Source organism: Anopheles coluzzii, chromosome 2 (genome assembly GCF_943734685.1).
Source record: "Anopheles coluzzii chromosome 2, AcolN3, whole genome shotgun sequence".
Taxonomy (NCBI): Eukaryota; Metazoa; Arthropoda; class Insecta; order Diptera; family Culicidae; genus Anopheles; species Anopheles coluzzii.
In genome coordinates, this window is record NC_064670.1 from 29,156,549 (window position 1) to 29,176,585 (window position 20,037).

General features: G+C 42.5%; 1 protein-coding gene across 7 annotated transcripts in view; it reads right to left on the bottom strand.

Annotated features, from left to right (window-relative positions):
* Window positions 1–20,037, bottom strand: part of LOC120953706 (furin-like protease 2) — a 197,862-nt gene that overhangs the window by 86,208 nt on the left and 91,617 nt on the right. For all 7 annotated transcript variants that reach the window (XM_040373883.2, XM_040373881.2, XM_040373884.2 and 4 more), the window contains one exon: window positions 11,443–12,442. In XM_040373883.2, the coding sequence (XP_040229817.2) occupies window positions 11,443–11,916 (474 nt within the window). In that variant the 5' untranslated portion in view covers window positions 11,917–12,442. The remainder of the gene's footprint in view (window positions 1–11,442; window positions 12,443–20,037) is intronic.

Here is a 20,037-nt window from a genome sequence, read left to right on the forward strand (position 1 = left end):
TCAGTTTTCTTTTGCACCAAGCATCAAAATAGAATCATCCCTCACTGTCACGGAGGCGTGTCGAAACCAAATTTGCAGAAGTTTGAACATTCTAACCAATCCATCTATGAGAAAATTTATCCTATTTTTGTTGAGAGCAGTAAGCATCTTACGAAAAAACCTTACGTACAAACAGCTTATGTATTTAAAGGTAATTGAAATTATGGACCATATTCATCGAATTTAAGAAATTCTGCCTTAAAAATGGAAGTAATGCCATTTCATAAAACATATACGCAAATACACGTAAGTCTTCACTTCAACGCAAATAGCTTGCAGATCAGAAGCATTCGATAGAGAACGTTTTAGCAATCAAGATAGCACAAAAACAAAGTCAACGTATTAACCCAGACTGGGGACAACATCGTGATGTACATACCGTGCCTGCTTTACAGGATTATGATCTGTTTGCCAGCACTTATTTCTACCACCGAACCGTATGCACAGCTCCCAACCCTTCCTGGTGGGCCACACCCACATGTAACCCTTCGGCAGCGAGGAAAAGTAAAACATACTGAGACCGAACGGTACGATACGAAAATCAAAATGTCATGACATGATGTTTTGCGCTGCTACCTCCGCTTTGCCAGGAAAAGCCTTCCAGCGTTTCGGCAAAACACGACGCAAGGACGGGACTCAGATCGTTGGATACCATCGCTGGAACTACTAGCGGCAGCAGCACAACATTTTAACCGACGGATCATACATACACACACACACACACACACACACACACACACACACACACACACACACACACACACACACACACAGTGTTGCTAGGAGAGGGTTGCTGAGCACGCGAACGTGTATCGTGCACACGGCTCAAACATCACTTATCAATCAAAAACAAATTTCACCCATCAGGCGTGTGGTGACGCAAACGGTTGGAGGGACACGCGCGCGAAGCATGATTGAGGGATTTCTTGCTTGATTTTTTTTTCTTCTCATCAGCCTTAGTACCTTCGGGCAGTTTTTGAGGATTCGCTCTTGTTGCGACTATTCTGCTAGTGGTACAATTTTTTCCGATGGATGCTGTGTCATCGTGGATGGTGCTGCCGATGCTGCCACCGTACCAAAGCCACCGTACCAGAACCCACGTAAATAGCCCGATAATGTACACACCGGTGTAGATGATGTTTGCTGCGAAAGTGTTCAAAGCAGCGTTGGGTGTGGAGGATTTGGTTGAAGCCTTTTTTTGTGTGTGTGTGCGCAATGTCATTTCCTTTTTACTAGTAGCGTAAGGTAATATGCCATTTTTGTCGCCCATTGCTTCAATATTAAAACTGATTGCTTGGAAGCCCGACGAAAGGATTTCAACCACTTGAATTCGTTACTTTGATGTAAATTTGATTCAGAGTGGTATCTGAAAATGGATCATTAATACGAATAAATCAAGTGTTGGGAGTGCAAATCTTCTAAACATTCTAGCAAAATCAATCTCCCACGATAATCAAAAGATTCTTATGGATTCAATTCACAATTCGATTCACAACTCAATTTGCTTCATCTCTTCCGATTCCTAAATTCAACAAAGACGCCAACCAGAAATAACAAAATTCTACAAAACAAAGGTGAGCTTACTTTTCATTTCCATTCTGCTTGTAATATGTTCGACCCAATGCGCAGAAAGTAATCTATAAATAACTCAACAATATTGCCTCTAACTTTCGCTTCCCCAAAGCCCAACCCGAGACAAACTCATCAAAAGCGCATAATCCTATGAATATCATTATGCTTCTGAATTATCTTTGAACCCACCTCGCCGCCGAGCAGCTGGCTGCTGCCGTCCGTACACTCGTACACTCTCTTATAAACTCGTCCAAAATATTGCTCCAGATAATTACAGCACACTAATACACATGGAACCACCTCCCGTGGCTGTGCAGTGTAAGCCGCCGCCACTGATCGTTTGTGGGCGAAGTTTTGTTTCTTGTTCGGCAAAAAAATAAAGAAAGAAAAGAAAGTTATACCAACATTTTGCACACCGCTTAGCCTCTTGTACGCTGTGGCTGTGGCGTCTTAAATATCATCGTTCTGCCGCGTTTCGGTTTTCATACCCATCGGCTCCCCTTCCCCCAAAACCGTTGACTTTCTTTTGTTGAGCACGCAAACAAAAACAGTGGGTGCCGGGTGGCCCATCAAACGAAGTATTCCTATCACATAAAGCAAATATAGTATGATAATATACAACACCATCAGATTAGATTGGAATTTCTTTTCATGCTCAAACGCCACTTCTAGCTTCTTATAGCTTCTGGGCGCGGTGCAGCATCAATTCCACGCTACCGCGCCCCAAAAATCTCCACGCGAAGAGAAACGACCCTAATAGTGAAACGGTTGCCAAAAACGAAGCACGATGGACGGGGCGCTAGAAGGAGCAGCAACAGCAACAACAAAAAAACTGCGCTTAGTTTATAACGAAGCGCGCTATAATTTGCAACGGTGCAAGTGACGCAAGCGAGTGGTGGAGCTTTTGGACAAAAAAAAAAACAGTTTATGAAAAAATAGGTAAAATGCTGCAAAATAAAACCGAGCACCGATCACCAGCACAGCTTATGGTCCGCGATCGGTAGTTCAAAAGCCAAGCACTGATCTGCCCCGAAACCCGAAGAGAAGGATGCTGAGCAGACGCGGAGGTTTTGCTACGTCGCCTGAAGAAGCCACCATGTTTAAACAATACACAGCAAAGGGTGGCGTTCACCTCCCCTTAATCTATAGCCTGCGGTCTCCGCTAGCGGGGCGTTATGAGATTTTTTTTTTGGAAAAAGTGTTCACGAGACTAGGGCGAACATTTTCGCAAAATACAGGAAAAGCACCGTCATCTTCTCGAGGAGCGTGTCCGCGTGCCGTAAATCGAACTATGGTGACCTCGCCCGAACAGTACGTGTATGTGTGTGTGTGTGTGGGGATTTGGCAAGCAACGTTGCTATTCGCGGGTGATGATGACGGTGTAGTCGCAGACTATTAATTTTGTGCCATGTATCGATCATAATTTCCCTTGCCACGGTAGTTCTTGCCGACCGTACCGGACCTAGGCACACAACTTCCGTTTCACAGGGTCGCTTCACAGGGCATTATTCTTAGTTTCTTATGATGTTGCTAGTGTATGCGTGTGTGTGTGAGTGGTTCCGCCCTACACGGAAGCAATAACAACGGATGGATGAATTTGGGTTTTGGGCTTGCACTTTTTTTACTGCTTTGTTTCATCCCGAAAACGAAACACGAAACTCGCTCCCCATCAATCCATGGCGCGCAAGGCTGACTAGGCAAAAATAGATTCTGGGGAAAAAAAAATACACGAAACCTTTTGTGATAAAGCGCCGATTGCTGCCGAATAAATCGAAGCAGCTGCAAAATACAATTACTTTGTTTTATGTCGACCTGCGCCTGCACGAGCAAGAGTAGCGCCTTTGATTAGAACCGACGTGCAATATACACTTATAAACTGGTTCTGTATCTAGAAGGCTACCTATTCCAGGAAGCTAAGACTTCAGAAAATCTGCCCCGACAACAGTGTAGATTGTTTTATCCGACGTTCAGCTGACTGCTCTGATATTCGGCCAGGTCCGCAGGATGAAAGTGCTACCCTGATGACAATATGTTTCATTACTCTGGCTGTCTGTCGCGCTACATACTTTTGCGACACGCCTGTAGTAGTCTTTTAGTGTGCCGATATTACGTGCTCCAATTTTAGGACTTTTTTGTCCACCATGTAAAGAAGAGTCCTCTTTAGACGTCCTGTCACCAAAACGCCCCAACATCCTTTCCAAGGCTCAAATGCTTCGCGTCAGCAGGCAGCAGTTTTGCCCGCGGAACTCTGTTACGATGGTGGCTTCCAATGGCAGTACCAACTCGAAGCCATTATCGACCATAAAGCGATTGATTGATGACCGTGTCCGTTTTATGCGCCATTACGACACGCTGGAGTGCAAACGAATCTCCCATCTTGGCACATTCTATCTTGCCGCTTTACATGCAAGTGAGTGAGTGTGCAAGGACGGGTCTGATCGAGATTTGCTGCTGCTGGAACAAAGCCTGAGGGCTGAGGGCGTAACTTCCTAGTACGTTACACAATGCCATTATAACGAAGAATGCAGTTTTGTAAGTGTACTTGCTGTGGGTCGCTACTGTGGAGAAGCTAAATCTTTACCGGGAGGTACGGTTTGTGTGCATATTTGCATATGTCAGGTATTATGTTGCTGTCTCCAGGCTTTACATTCCACATAACTAATATACTGCCTCATTTGCCCGCAAGCTACAACTTCTTTAAACTAAAACTTTGTTGGTAAAGTGCTTGCAGAAGAGTTTACGAGTACGAGAAGCTACTTTAGCATTTCCTGTTTATTCTTTAATGTCCAGTTCCATCTACCTCATTCGCAACCTTCCAACTGTCCCAATTATCGTAACCTCTCAGGGAAATCTGTTCTACTTTCTATGGTTGCAATACATAAATTATCTCTCAGAGTTTGGCCAATGCCTGGCGGCAGAACCATCATTTACTAAAGCTAGCACACATATGCCATGCACAAGTTTACTGGTAAGTTATTAATCCCTAGCCACGAGGGAGGAACCGAAACTGCAGCTCGCCACGTTGGTGTTCCGTAATCAACAGATCTAATACCGGAAAAGTTTGGTCGGTACGCTTCCCCAACATAACAATATTGCTTGCCTAAAGCTTGAGAGAGCGCCGTTTCGATCAAGTGCAGTGAATACTGCTGTGTGGCTATGAGGAAGCTGTTTGCAGCGTAGGAGCAGTAAAGAACGTTCCTTGAAAGTTGTGCAACACCGGTTTAAACTAGTTTAAAGACAACCGAACGGTAAATAAAAACGCCCTATTAACCAAGTCAAAATTTTAACATTCCTCCTGGTGAATTAGGCCAATAAGACAGTCCTTCGCATTGATAGAAATGATTAGTTGAATAATTACTTAAGAAAGAAGTCTATTGAATGATTTGTTTTTATTTTTGTGGAATGACAAAAATATGTGTGGAGTGGAACATAATGTTGAAACTCGGTCACCAATCAAATGAACGTAAATCATGAAACACGTGTCACCTTCCATTAAACAATATTACTATCATAAGTTGTACTATTTCCAAAATTTCATATTATAATGCCAAACACCCTTATCCAGTTCTGCCCGATTTTGCTCAGCTTATTTGCACTCAACAGGACTCACCCGCATACAGAAAGTAACGTTGCACAATGCCTAAAAAAAACTAACAATTCGAAGGTACATTTTTGCGTAAATGCGGTTCGCATAAAAATTCCAAAGTAAAAGATAACGTCGGGACAAGAGGATATTATTTTCCTGCTCCCTTTTTTTTTGGTGCTACCGCTTCATAATCGACAACATACCATCGCTGCCGCTATATAGCGTGGCGATTTTCCAACAAAAATCGGATATTTTAAAACCACACGATAACTATGCTTTAAATCTCGGCAAATATCTCCAACGAATGCGCACCAGGAAACATTGCAAGCGACAGCGTAGCAACCATAAAAGGAAAGAAAAAAAACACAGAGAGGAGCAATTCTGCTTTTTTACAACAAAATACTTTAAACCATTCCAAGCGGTAAGCTTACGTACTTCAAACAGCACTCGCATGCTCGTAGGGGTATAAGTAAGCGTTTACCGTGTGCTGCAGGTTTTGCGGCTATGAAAGGCACTTGCAGCAGGATCGATACCGACAAAGCGCAGCTAGCGCCACGGGCACACAACGGTATTAAGACAGGAAGCATAGGGTTGAAATGAGATTTTCCACAACGTTTACTAACAAAACCTCGATTGGGAAATCTCACAATGTTGGACATATTAGTGCCGATTATGTGACTCAACTGCTTGAGAAAAAGTATCAAAAATGCTCATTTTCTATTATGATCCGTGTTAGAGAACTCGATTTGTCTCTGGTTTGATATATCGAACTGAACGAAGGTCATTTGCATTACCTGACTCAAACGGAGACCGTTTTTTGTCAAACAGCTTTCCGTCAGGTTAAAGCTACGGAAAGCGGTTTGTTTTACGGTTTAACTACTAAATACATATATTTAAACCACATGAATTGCATGTAATTAAATTCAAAAGGGATTTTTTGTAATTATTCACTACAAAAAAGGTGGGAATTACAAAATACACAGAAATTAGAAAATCATACCACAAGCGCTACTTTTCATGACATTGCCTAACACATTTAAAGAACAATAATATGCCACACGTAGAAATAATTATAAATTGGTGCGATACTTCCTGCGTTACGCGTTGCAGTTTGTTTTGACAAACAAATCCATTTCAGATCAATTTGGTAGCAATGTCTCGAGTCAACGAAAGAAGTCTCTAACAAGCTTGTATAATACCGATTTCGTTTCAGTTCGTGTAGCGAGATTTTGTTTGACACATTTCCGTTTGAATCAGATAATCGACACTATTGTTTGAATGTGTTTTATACATGTTTTTTCCTTCTTCTTCTGCCAATGCTATTAAAATTATATTATAATTAGAAAATGCTTTCAACTGTGTTATGAGATATTTAAAAGCGTAAATACATGTTATGGAAATTTGTTCGTTTCTCATCAGCCCAGCTTTGAGTTTGAATATACTATGCATACCTTGGCGATTATTAACCAATCCCTGCAACGGACAGGACACACAATCTTTGGCATTATATGAAAAGACACATACACGGTCGTGCTACAAAGAAACTGTACTTACGAAGGGACTACGTTAAATTAAAGACATTTGAGCCAAACAATTTTATACACATTCCCCAATGGAACAAGAAACCAGAGCAAACCCATACATGGGTCGTTTGGTATGTCTATATGTATTTTAAATTAGCCTATATTGTTGTTGCTATCTTTTCCCAAGCTGTTGCTGGTTTCACGTAGAGAGATACAGAGAGGATTGCAAGAGTTTAGTAAGGATAGATTAAAAATAATAGTTTATCGCACCCAAAACGAACCATGATAGAAGTTTGAACAATACTTCAAACTACAAGGCAAAGGCATTCTCAAAGACGGCACAGGAACTAAACAGGCCAATCAACACACCGTACCGATCTTGTCAGGTCACCCAAAAGGGTGCTAATTTGATGCCACATTCGGCACGGAATGTACAGCGCCGAAGAGAGATCTCTTTTCACAAGACTGCCACAAACGTAAACCGGGATGTTTCGACGGAAGCACTCCAGAGCATATGATCGAACAATTTTCAACTTATATCACACGTTTCAGCCCGAACGGCAGGACATAAGGAAGCCCCTGGCGTGCCGAAAAGTGACTCTAATTTGAATAAATTTATTTGCCTGTTTTTAGTGTGCCGTTCCAGTCACGTAACGTACCAAACATATTCGCTCATCGCTAGCACATGCACACGCACACATACATACTACCGGAAGTGGCGCACAGTTCTGCTGCGACCGGAACGCCAAGACACCGTCGTCTTGTATGTGTGTGCGTGTAAGTGTAGGCGGTGCAAAATATTAAAAAAACACCCACACGGAACACGTACGTACACAAGCATCGTCAAAGTGCCATCGTAGCACAACTTCCGTTCGGCAGAGGTCGAGGAAACGACAGCAGGATCGGCACCGGAAACGTCAAGTCTCGGTTCCGCCACCGGGGAGCAGCCCAACGAGAACAGTTCGCTTTTTTAGTTATGATGGTAATGGGTGCTCGTATACTAGCGCTCGTTTGTCGCTGCCGGGTCGAAAACGGGATGGCATTTTTAGTGGGTTCGTAAGGGTTAAACGGTAACGGCGCCATTTATGCACACTCCGCCACTAGGCGGAGCGAAGGGACCGGGCAACCGTGGGTGTGATGAATTTACTTACCGACCTGTATTGCTTCGTTTAACGTGTTTAGATGCGGTACTTAGGCATGCTCCGACCGATCACCGAACCGGGTTTGTGCGAAGGTTGTTATGTGTCTTCCAACACCGACCAGTGCGCGGCCGGGGTAAGTTTGATTTTTACAACCTCGTCCAGCACAAAAGCCCTGCCCGTCCCATTTCGGACCCTCTTTCGACCCCCCATTGAGTCAGTCAGTTTTGACCTAAGTTTATGAAAAGATTATGCGAAGGGCGTTTTATGGAATGGTCTAATAAACATAAATAATCAGCCAGCCTTTCAAAGGCCGGGAGCGGTCACATGCAAAGCACCTTGAGTGCGCCTGAAGAGCTTTAATAGCACGAGTGTAATCTGCCATCTTGTTTATTATTCACTTGCACGATTCTAAGGCGGTTAAAAGAGGATTGGAGGAATCAAAATTGTGTTGCGGTTCTGGGGCGTGAAGCACCTTCCAGTTGTAAAACTCTATAATTCGTTCAAACAAGACTAGTGGATGGACAGTAAAAATGATACACAACAATACCTGAACAGAACTGCAAAAAAAAACCAATGAAGTAATATCTAGAAATGATCTTCAGAAAGACAATGCCTTGGAATCAATTCTACTCGAAGTAGCTTCGCCAAAATAACTTCAACTTCATAAAATGTCTGCGAAGGAGCTTTACCGCCAACTTCACCAAGCTAGTGATGAAGTAACGCTAAAGAAAGTGTCTCAAGGAGTCGAGTTTTCCTCGCTCGAGTGAGTTAACCAGCCTCCCAGTGTCAGACTCACCGACTGCTACACCCCAGAAGCACGAAGCAGTGGGAACAATTCGTGTTCGCAGAAACGGAAGCCTGGCCAGGAAATGCTGGTGCGGTATCCGGTTCCGTAAAACGGTTTAATTGGTATGGCACAAGTTTTTCCGCCCATCACCAACCCCATTGTTTCGGTGACGGAGATGCTTGCGGGATGTAGAACACCGAAACTGAATCCCCGTCAAGCCAGGGAAGAACATGTTTGGATCACAGCTCACTCCATCGCCATAACAGTCGTGAAGGTTACTAAGCAGAGGGGCTAGAAACGCGCGGCTAGATTGTCCTCCGAGAGTTTTCAGCAACTGTCTTTTCATTTGTGTTCTGCCTTTATTTTGAATCGTTCCGAAAAATTTCATCTACGGATTCGTATATTTTCACCATCCTCATTTTCGTCCCCACAATCCACGCTCTTAACCTTTTTGTTTGGAAAGGATCCGTAATTAGCAGTCAATCGATTTTGCATTCAAATGAGATTCAATACGGCGTTACGATTCAACATTCATGGCAGTGGAAAAAGGGCAAATCCTTTGAACGGTTCGGGACAAACAAAGGGCATACGATTGAATAGCGATGGATTTTAATTCCATCATCGTGGCATATTTATGCTGATTTGCTATTCATCTTACAGCAGCGAGATAAGCTGAGCGCCCAACGAGACATGGTGACTAGCTGATTTCGGAGATTCTCCTTGTCGTCTCAAACGAGAAGTCGAATTTTGATCAGATCCTTTTTGAGTTGTTCTTTTTTGACTGTTTTTCACGATAAACTCCAGCGGAAATTTGGTGGGATCGTTGCTGTTTTTTACACCAAGAGCAAACTTTTATGGACAACAGTCCTTTCTTTTCGACGGAAAAGCACACTACTATCTCGGCCTGGCTGGTATTAGCGAGAAAGAAGACATGCTGTGGTCGTCAGTGCGTCGCGGCTGCCGCCTGATTTCTCGTTCGTCTGCCTCCGGACGGGTAAAAATGGAACCCCGAGGCAGTACTAATTTGTCACTAATTAAGTAAGGTAGCTTTTGTTTGATCTGACTGGATTAGATATGCAAAAATTATGCTAATTTGGTTTTACCACCACTGCAAGCCCATCATTTGGTGTCGTATCTATGGCCCACCTACTTGTGGCGTCCGGGCATTACAAAACGTGTTCGATGGAATGTTAGAGCTTAATGATAATGATGCACAAAAAATAATAATGGATATGCATCTATTAGAACAAACCAACCAAAAGAATTCTTTAAGAAATCTCGTAGTTTAAATTATTTTGTTTTTAAAGTTACACATTTCTATTACTAGTTAGGAATATGATATACTGATCTGGACAGCGTTAGGAAGTGAAACCACATGTCCGTGTCAAATAAGATGTTTTTCATTTCAAAAATATATTTGTAATCAAATTGAATTTCAGAAAACATATTCCACCAGTGGCCAAACTCAACCGCAAAAACCAAATGTACCATTCAAATTTGTCAGAAAACACCCCCCCAAGTCTGCCCAAAGTGTGAAAGCGTTCAACGATGCTGACAAATTGAAGTACGTGCCAAGAATGGTTGGTACACACCGACGGCCAGTGGGCGCGACGTACCGAGCTTCCTGGCGGCGAATAAACAAACCAACATTCTATATTCGTCCAACCAACTGGCAGTGCCGTACAGAGAAGCCACGTTTTCCGGAGCAGTTCCTGGTTGGCAAGGGTTGCTCCCAGGAGATTAACGAAAAAGACCGTACCGGACCTGTTAATCCAGCATCGAACAACTTCAAATACATATTGCATGAAGCGCATGAAGCACAACGCAACTGAGAGGTCTTTTAATAATAGCCCAAACGTGCCCTACTGGGAAGAATTATCAACAAGAGTGTGATTTGTCACGGTGAACTTTCAAAAGACCCAGACCAAAATCGATATCTTAAAACCATTCTGAACAGCGCCTAAATTGAATGCATACCAGTGAGGCTGCGTTCTACATCATTTCATATTCCACGTCACCAAAAAAAACCGCACAAATCAGATTCAATCTAAATAAATGATAAATCTGTATCAATTTATCAGCCAACCTTGGAAGTGATGATAGCGCGGGGTGTGCCCTTTTACTGCCCGAACATTGATTTATCGTTTTTTTGGGGGTTACTTCCCCGTCCGAAAGGGAATCAAAATACTGACAGCTACAAATCGCTCGGTCCTCGGAAATGTTGATTTTGTTTGTTGATGTTCCGCGGTCCGCGGTCCTGTGCACAGCGCGGACGGAACAGGCACGACACGGGATGGGACCATGTTCACTCGCTCAATCAAAATCCTATTAAACGATTAGCCCGCTCCTAAACGGTTTATGATTATACATTTTAATATTCATTTGCCTGCCAGACCGAAACCGGGAGCTCGTCCTGTGCTGTTGTGCCAGTGTGGCGTGGCGGTGACACTGCTAAGAGGGTTAACAAATCATGGCTCCATAAACTAACGTATAAAATGGCCTCATACATCGCACACTGCGGAAATATTGCCTGCTCTACCCCACGCTGCACAACTATGCAGCAAAATGCATTCCCCCAAATCATCCCATGCCCTTCCCCACGCCTGAAATTGCTGCCAATAATAGGTGTCTAATGGTGTTGTAATTTTGTCACATCCGCATCATTGTCGCATGATCATTTTCTGGCGAGCGTGCGAGCGCGCGCGCCCGGTCATTTTGAGCTGACATTTTGCCTGACATTTAACCCCCCCTCGCCCTGACAAGGATATTTGCAAACCGGTGCCCCAGCCTTACCTGTCCCATGTTGCTGAATCCGTACTTGTGGGCGATGGAGTCGGCAACGTCCGCGCCCCGCGGAATGTAGACGGCGAACTCGTTCATGTAGATGGCGGCCGGGCGCGCATTGGCACGCTTCGGTTTGGCCGCCTCCATCGCCGCCAGCGGCAGCGGGCCGGCAAAGTACTCGAGCAGCCCGGCGTTGATCTCATCCGGCGTAATTAGATCATCGCTAGGGCTCGCGTTGTAACTGTGCCGCTCCGAAAGCTTCCCATTAACGCTTCCATTAGCGACGGTTGCGTTCGGCGACGCGCCAACACCGTGGTGGTGCAGGGCGACCGCTACTACCAGTGCCACCAGGGCGACCTGCATCCACCTGCCGCCCGCCATACTGCTGCTAGGTTGAGCCCGGCTGTGAACAGATTGCTGCTGCTGCCTTCGATGGCTCTGGTTAGCGATGGCGTAGCATGGCCGCAGTGACTGTGCCGCCATTTTGTGCACCTCGCAGGTCCTAGCTGGTGACTGCGGTCGGGTCGACGGACGGCTGACAGCAGCAACACCGTTTGCGGCGGAGTAGCGATGGGCAGTTGTTTACTCGGTCGCGAACACTTAGCGCGCTCATAAACGCTGGCTGATTTCTTTTACTTACCACACACACACACACACACACACGCACCCGTCACTACCCACACAGCTGGGAAAAGCACGCACCCAGCACAACAATTGCGCGATGGAGAGCAAACGGGAAGCGAGAGCAGAGGATCGTGCAGAGGATTATGAAAAGGTTATAGGGAATTTGGGCGGGGCGCTGTAGTGGCTAGTGCTGTTCTAGGAAATAAAAAAAGGGTGCGCACTACAATGGCACACACTTCGATTCGGATGCTGCTCGTTTTACCCGACCATCATTTGCAGCAGCATGGACACATTAGGTGTACATCACTTGCTTTCAATTCATCATTTTGCACGATTATTTTGCAATTATTCGCCACGGTCACTTCCTATCGCCAGCAACTTCAATCTGAAAAGAAAACAAAAAGAGAGAAATAAGGAAATTGCTTTTCTTTACAATTGCATTATGTATGATATCTCTTTTGCAACATAAATAATTTAAAATTGAACATCCATGAAAAAACTCCCCAAACATTCGCGTACTGCCTTGAGCTTTCTGGGGTTATGCTTCGGATGGATCAGAATTAATATCCCGTCATTGCCAGCAGTTAGTAGATAATCTTGCTTTATCAACTGCGACCACCATCAGCGCAAACGCGAGCGACGTCAAATTAACTTGGAAACTCCCGTCCATAACTAAACCAACACAAACCACAGCCATTGCGTGCAGACGGGCTCTTTCATCCAGTGCGCTGGAAAAAGGGAAAATTCAAACCCCAGTGTCACATTGTTGCATCTGACCACGGTATCGTTGCTAACGGTTGATCAAAATGTAAATCACAAAACGCAGCATCAGCGTGCTCGGAAATTACACTGGCGGCTGAATGCCACGTTCGTGATAGTTCGAGGCAAAAGCTAGCAACATCATTATCCACAGGCTCACGGGCAGGCTTAGCGGCATCCACGATAAGCTTCTCCGGTGGCAGCCAGCTACCCGGCTGGCAGAATACTGCCCGTACGGCGTATCTTCCTCGTAGTGCTCGAAGCGAAAGAAATAAAAAAAATGGCGCTTGACTTTCCTTTCTGCTGCAGTGCAAGCGAACATAAAACCTCCCATTTCCTCAAGCTTACTGTCACACTCACAAACGTACATTCAACGCGCACAGCTTCGGCTCGATTCTCACCTTTGGGGTTGCTGCGGTTACAGGATGCTGCAGGTTTGTATTCCCACACCCTGCCAGGTTCTTTTGCCAGCTTTAGGCAACCATGCAACGGTACCGGGAGATGATCTACGCCGGTCTCTGTCTACTGCCATTATGACGCTTTCATTCCCGGGCCCGATGGCTATCGTAGATAATAATAAAATGTAATCAAAATAGCCATGAAGCTGGTTCGTTATCTTGTGGTTCCCCGCTGCAATCGGTTGTCGCGTTTGCCGTTGTCAAACAGGGCGCGTTCGCACCACCGCTGACACCGTTTGCACTTGCTTAATGCGGAATCTCAACCTGCCCCAAGGGAGTGCACTAACCGTAGCTCGCCAATTGTGTATGCTTTCTATGTCCTTTACCGACACCAAACCACAAGAAAGCCGTAAACGACAAAGAACAAAAGCACATTGACACTTTGAGATAAATATAAATGGTAAAGCTTTCAAGAGAGATAATAACATTGTCAAGAAACTCCATACTACAATTTCGAGCAACACAAAATATTGCTACGACGGTTTTAATTTAAAAAGCATGCTAGTATATCACACTATCAAAGCTCTTCATTTTATTAATTTTTTTTATAATCCTCCTATCGAATCGTGCAAGTAAAAATCCAAAATGTGTACGTGTGCCATTGGGAAGCTTTTGCAAAAATATTAACTTATTACATTTACGCCAAAAGATGCGCAAGCTTACAATCCAATCTGAGGCAAAGCCAAATCCCAACAAGCTGAATGTCACTCGCAGCCACTTGAACAGGGGCTGGAAGTTTTAATTATAAATATTCAAATGTTAATTAACCCGCTGAAGGCTGGGCACGTGTTACTTCACTAGCGCACATAAACACACGCACAACAGAACGAATCGAAAGCAACAAGAACAAGCAGACGAAATATAGCAAAGCAAAAGGACCAAAAAATACAAGCACTTCAAACCTTGGCTTACGCATTACCATCGCAGGCAAAACGTTTCCGCGCCTTACATCCACCAGCACCTTAAGAACCACGATTTCAGTTGATTTACAAAACCGTCACATCGTATCACTCGGGTCGCGGTGGTGGCTTCCGAAAGCAACATGCCGCGATGCCGCAAAACACCGCCCGTTGTACCCCCATTTCCAAAACCATTACACCTCACACCGTACCGGCGCTCGTTCTAATATTTAAAACATAATCAACATTTGTCAGGTTGATTGTGGCATCGTGGGCCGGAAGGCACCGCCATTACTGGCCTTCCTCCTACCCCGACCGCACCTGTCGGCAAAGGTATGTTCTGCCGCTGCTCGTAGGGAATTGCGGGCGAGTTTCTTTTACTTTTGGCACAGTAAGAAAACGGAACGTACGTACATTCATTTGCGTTTTGTTTTGTTTTTTTTTTTTCCTTTTGCCCTCACCTGTATGGGTGGGTAGTGCCGCTTCACCTGAAATACGTGTTTGTGCCGAGAGCTGTTAAACAAAAAGGCAGAATAACAACAAAAAAAAAACGACTCATACCTTTCTCCCAAAGTTGCCCTCCATTTGCCACCGTGACTGAGAAACATGAAAAAACACGACATAGGAAAAACAACCACGACATCGCTGATGGTTCCCGCAAAGAACGGGAAGTGGTGCGCTGAGAAGGGATATTTTGTCGGAACAGCTCACAACCATAATCCAATTAAGAAGAATGAACGATGGCGCTACGCGTTCCTGTTGCGTGCGAGACGGACGCACGGGCGGAGGGTGTATTTTTTGTGATTTAATGTAGCAAAGCAGGATTGTTGCCCAGGTGGACGGGCAGCAAATACTCATCTCATCGCAAAAAAAGGTGGAATAGGATTTAAGAAGTTTCGATATTGGTGCCGAATCTAAGGAAACGAACCGGAGGCAGCTGAACCCCCCGCGGTACGGTTGGGAAACGGAACACGACAACACACATCTAATCGTCAGCATGCCAAAAGGAACCGTCCCTGAGGCTTTGCGAGCTTCGCTGGAACGCGACCTTCTGCGTCTGATCTAATGGTAATTAATGGTGGCAGGGGCGAGAACGTTGCAACCTTCCGTGGTACTACGGGAAGAAAACGACAGGAAAATTAACTTTAAAAGGCATGAAATAAATTAAACTCTGTTGCTAGTCTGCAAAACAAACGACCTGCCCTAAAGTAACGAACGGGATGTTATGACTGTTGCAGGTGGGGGATTTAAGTTTTATTTTTCCAAAAACTGAATGAATTTTCTATAGCGACCCGCTTCTTAGGAATGTTGGCTTAACATCATATAAAAAAATCGAAAGCGTCATGAATGTGGCAAAATTCAGCGAAATAAAAATAATTTCACATTTATTATAATTGCAATGCAAATGATGATTTTGTGTTTTCTGCTCATTGCTTTGAAAATTCGTTTTATTAAGCTATGAAAAGAAGCAACTGCCCAAACAACAATGAGGATATCTGTAAATGCATTCTTAAAACTACTAAAGATTGATTTTTTTTTTTCCACTATAAACAACCATGCGTCTCCATTACAACTGCAGTGGAACTCCTCATAACGAGTACCTCTTGTTACATCTATTAACGAAGAAAATCTCGCATAGCGAGCAATATAATTCGTGTTCAGGATACATTCTCTGGTAGCAAAACTGAAATCTAGATTACGATCGATTAACAGTGAGCATTTCTTTCATTTTGATTATCGCTCAGACAAATGTGGTGTGTTTGATTTTCATATTCCCCCTCAATCCCTTCGCCCCCTCTTTCTTCAGTTCTTTGACTCCCTTTTTGTTTCCCCATCCTAATACTTTCATTTTACGTGTGTTGGCTGTGTTACAAATTGCTTGCTGTCTAGTATATGTTTGTCTAGTTAGAATTAAGTATTTGTTTGTTATCATTAATTTTAAGTTTTAGTCAGTAAGTTTCCCTATATTTAGCCCTCTGAGGCGGATATTTGTATCGTAATAAATAAATAAATAAATAAATAAATAAATAAATAAATGAGTTGGAATCCTAACATTCGTGTAATATAAAACTGCCTGCCAGGAAGAGTAGAGCCGAATAAATGTTGCACAGTTGCTCAACAACCGTTGTCAGTCAAGGCCTGCCAGTAACACTTGTGGGGATGGCTTTCAGTGACTTTTGGATTACCCCCCATAGCATGACAGTCTGTCCTACGTATGGCGGCACGGTCTATTTGGGGCTTGAATCAATGACAGGCATGTTATTAAGTCGTACGGGTTGACGACTGTACCATGAGACCGCTGTAGCATGCACATGCACATGCTATACTGTCTATAATCAATTCACACGCAATTCTCATCACACTTAATAAACACAAATTGTCAACACCACACAACACACAAAAAAGGATAAAATAACCACTCAAGAAATTAACACAACCCCCAACGTTTCCAGTAAGGGAAACCTCCTAAAGGTTTCTATGATCGCCTGGACGATCAAGTGTCGAACGTCCGCTTCGAAACAGTATCCACTTCAGTTCTACTTAATTCGGCAAACGATGACGAAGGCCACCCTGACCAACGCGAGTTCAAAACATACCACATGGCAACCGTAACAGTCATCAAACACATTACATGGCGACCGTGACTTTTAAACTGTAATCTTCGGATGTGCAAAAAAAAAGTGACGAATGAAACCTCAAACACGGACAAAAAGTGCAAAGTGGAAACGTTTTATAAAAATCGCAAGTGCTTCTGAAATGGCTTGGAAAGTGATTAATTACCAACAATAGTGAACTACGAGTGAAAACCAATCATTTTCAAAATGGGAGGCAAGGCTGCAAAACCTGAAACAAATATAAAAGGAGACCATGATCTCACAATAGTTCAAACTCAGAATATTCATACAGAATATCATCTGACTCAGGATTTAAAACTAAACATTATTTTAGGGCTGCTAATCACCCTGTGCATTGTTAAAATAGCGAAAACTTGTTACAAACACCTTCGTAACCAAGCGCAAAAACACGCTTTAAAAGTGCTTACGCTACCAAAGTAGCAACGTAAACATTGAATCGAGAACAGTGAATGAATGATATACGAAAAAGGTGATATGCTATTTGACCCACAAAAATAGGTAAAGGCTGTGGGAAAGTACCGTAAGTTCACCAATGCAGCTATGGACCGCGATTATGAAAAACAATTATGCGCGTATGAGAACCTACCTCAACGTGTAAAAACACTGTGACCAGCGGTATGGTTTGGAACAGCCGTTCCCAACGCGGAAGACGAGAAGAATAAGGCAAGAATGGACGGTTGCTCACTGTCGGACAGACAGGTGAAAGAAGAGATCCCTGGGCCAACGGACAGCAGTTCACCGAGCACCGGGAACAACGTAGCACCGTGAGCAGCAACAACAACAAATGTATTTAAAAAGGTACCGTACACATGCAATTTTTACGGACGAAGCTGCATAAATATGCAAAAGCTGTTAGAAAAAATAGAAATACTAGATAGAACGTATGATCAGGTTAGACAGCTAAACAAATGCTATAGGCTCTGCGCGTTAACCACACTAAGAAATAACACTAAGGAATTATATGACGAAATACAAGAGCTTCTACGAAAGCACGAATCATCCATTAAAGACGAAATATTAACAACCTTAGTTAAAAAAAAGTAGACACCTATATTACGAAATAAATAAGTGCATTAAAATACATTTCGAAAGACATCCAGATTCGTTAAATACAACATTATCAGAAAACCAGTTCGACATAACGATAGAAACTAAATCTGACAAAATGGCTGACATTATAGAACTAATTAAAATCACCACTTCTCTCATATCAAAGTATGATGGTAATGAGAAAGATTTAAAAGGTGTGGTGTCAAATTTAAATGTATTAAAGAAAATAGTGAAGCCGGAGAATAGGGAAACAATAATAGAGCTAGTATTAGAACGTCTGACAGGTAAAGCGCGAATTGTTGTAGGAGAAGCCCCAAAATCAATAGAAGATATAGTTAACAAACTACAAGACAGATGCAGCATAAAGGTAACACCAGAAATAGTAGTATCCAAAATGGATAATACGAAACAGACAGGAACAATAGAAGATTTCGGAAGCATTATAGAAAAACTAACGCAGCAACTTGAAGAAGCATACATAGCGGAAGAAATAACACCAGAAGTAGCCAGGAAAAAAGCAACTAAGTCTGGAATTAGCGCATTGAGTTATGGACTTAAGGATGGCGAAACCAAAATAATAATGAGATCAAGCAAATTTGAAACCTTGCATGAAGCAATAGAACAAGCAGTAAAATTGGAACTAGAAGACAGAACGAAAAAGGGAAAGAATGAACAGACAAAAATTTTATATTCAAACGCTACTAGGAACAATAGAGGGTATGGTAACAACTACCAGGGAAGGAACAATTACAATAGATTCACAAATAATAATAATAGGTATCAGACACAAAACCCACCCAGGTTCCCACCCGCAAGATATGGACATAACAATAACCGAAACAATAATAACTACAGAAATAACAACTCTAACAACACTAGAAATCAGCACGCAAATCGACAAAATAATTCCAACAGAAATCAGTACGTACAATCCAATCAGAGAAATAATAGCAATTTGCAAAATAATCGAGCGCCTATTCATAACACAGTAACAGCCGAAGAACAGAATAATTTTTTAGGGCAACCTCAAGCATCGGAAAATACCCAATACTAACCATAAATCCTGATGCAGATAATTTTGTTAAAGTAAAAATAGAAATTACAAAGGAAATCTATAGCACACTTATCATAGATACCGGAGCAACCGTATCCGTACTTAAAGCTAGTAAATTAAAACCAGGTTGTAAAATCAATACATCGAAAAAATTAACCTTGATAAGCTCTAGTGATCATGAATCAGAGACTTTAGGTACTGCTATGACAACAATTCACTTTGGCGATTATTCCATTATACACGAATTTCATATAATAGAAGACGTAGAATCCATTTTTTCTGACGGACTGTTAGGAAAAGACTTTATAAAGCACAGATGTATTGTTGATTATGTTAATTGGATGATATACTTCTCATCTGATAACGGATTGATTTCACATCCAATAGAAGACAATGTAAATGGAAATTATATTTTACCAAAACGAAGTGAAGTAGTTCGAAAAATAAGTATACCAAACTTGACAGAAGATTCAATCATCTTATCACAAGAAATCCAACCAGGGGTATTTTGCGGAAACACAATAGTCTCAAAACGTAATCAGTATATCAAATTCATTAATACCACAGATAAAGATGTTTCTTTTAACATAAAATCTTATACACCAGAAGTTGAACCATTAAGAGAGTATGAGCAATTACAGAAGAAACTGGACACATCTAAGGAACGAATTCAGAAAATTCATAACAAAATCCATATAGAAAATATTCCACAAATAGCAAGAGAAGAGTTAGAAAATCTTATCACAAAATTCTCGGATATATTTTGTTTAGAAGATGAACCGGTCTCTACTAACAATTTTTATACCCAGGAAATTTCATTAAAAGATAATATTCCTTCTTATATACCAAATTATAAACAAATACATTCACAAACAGAGGAAATGCAATCACAGGTAGAAAAGATGTTGAAAAATAACATTATAGAACATTCTGTTTCATCATATAATTCACCGATACTATTAGTACCAAAGAAATCAGTTGAAGGCAAGAAGAAATGGCGTTTAGTAGTGGATTTTCGGCAGTTAAACAAGAAAATTTTACCAGACAAATTCCCTTTACCCCGCATAGACACGATACTAGATCAGTTAGGAAGAGCCAAATATTTCAGCACATTGGATTTGATG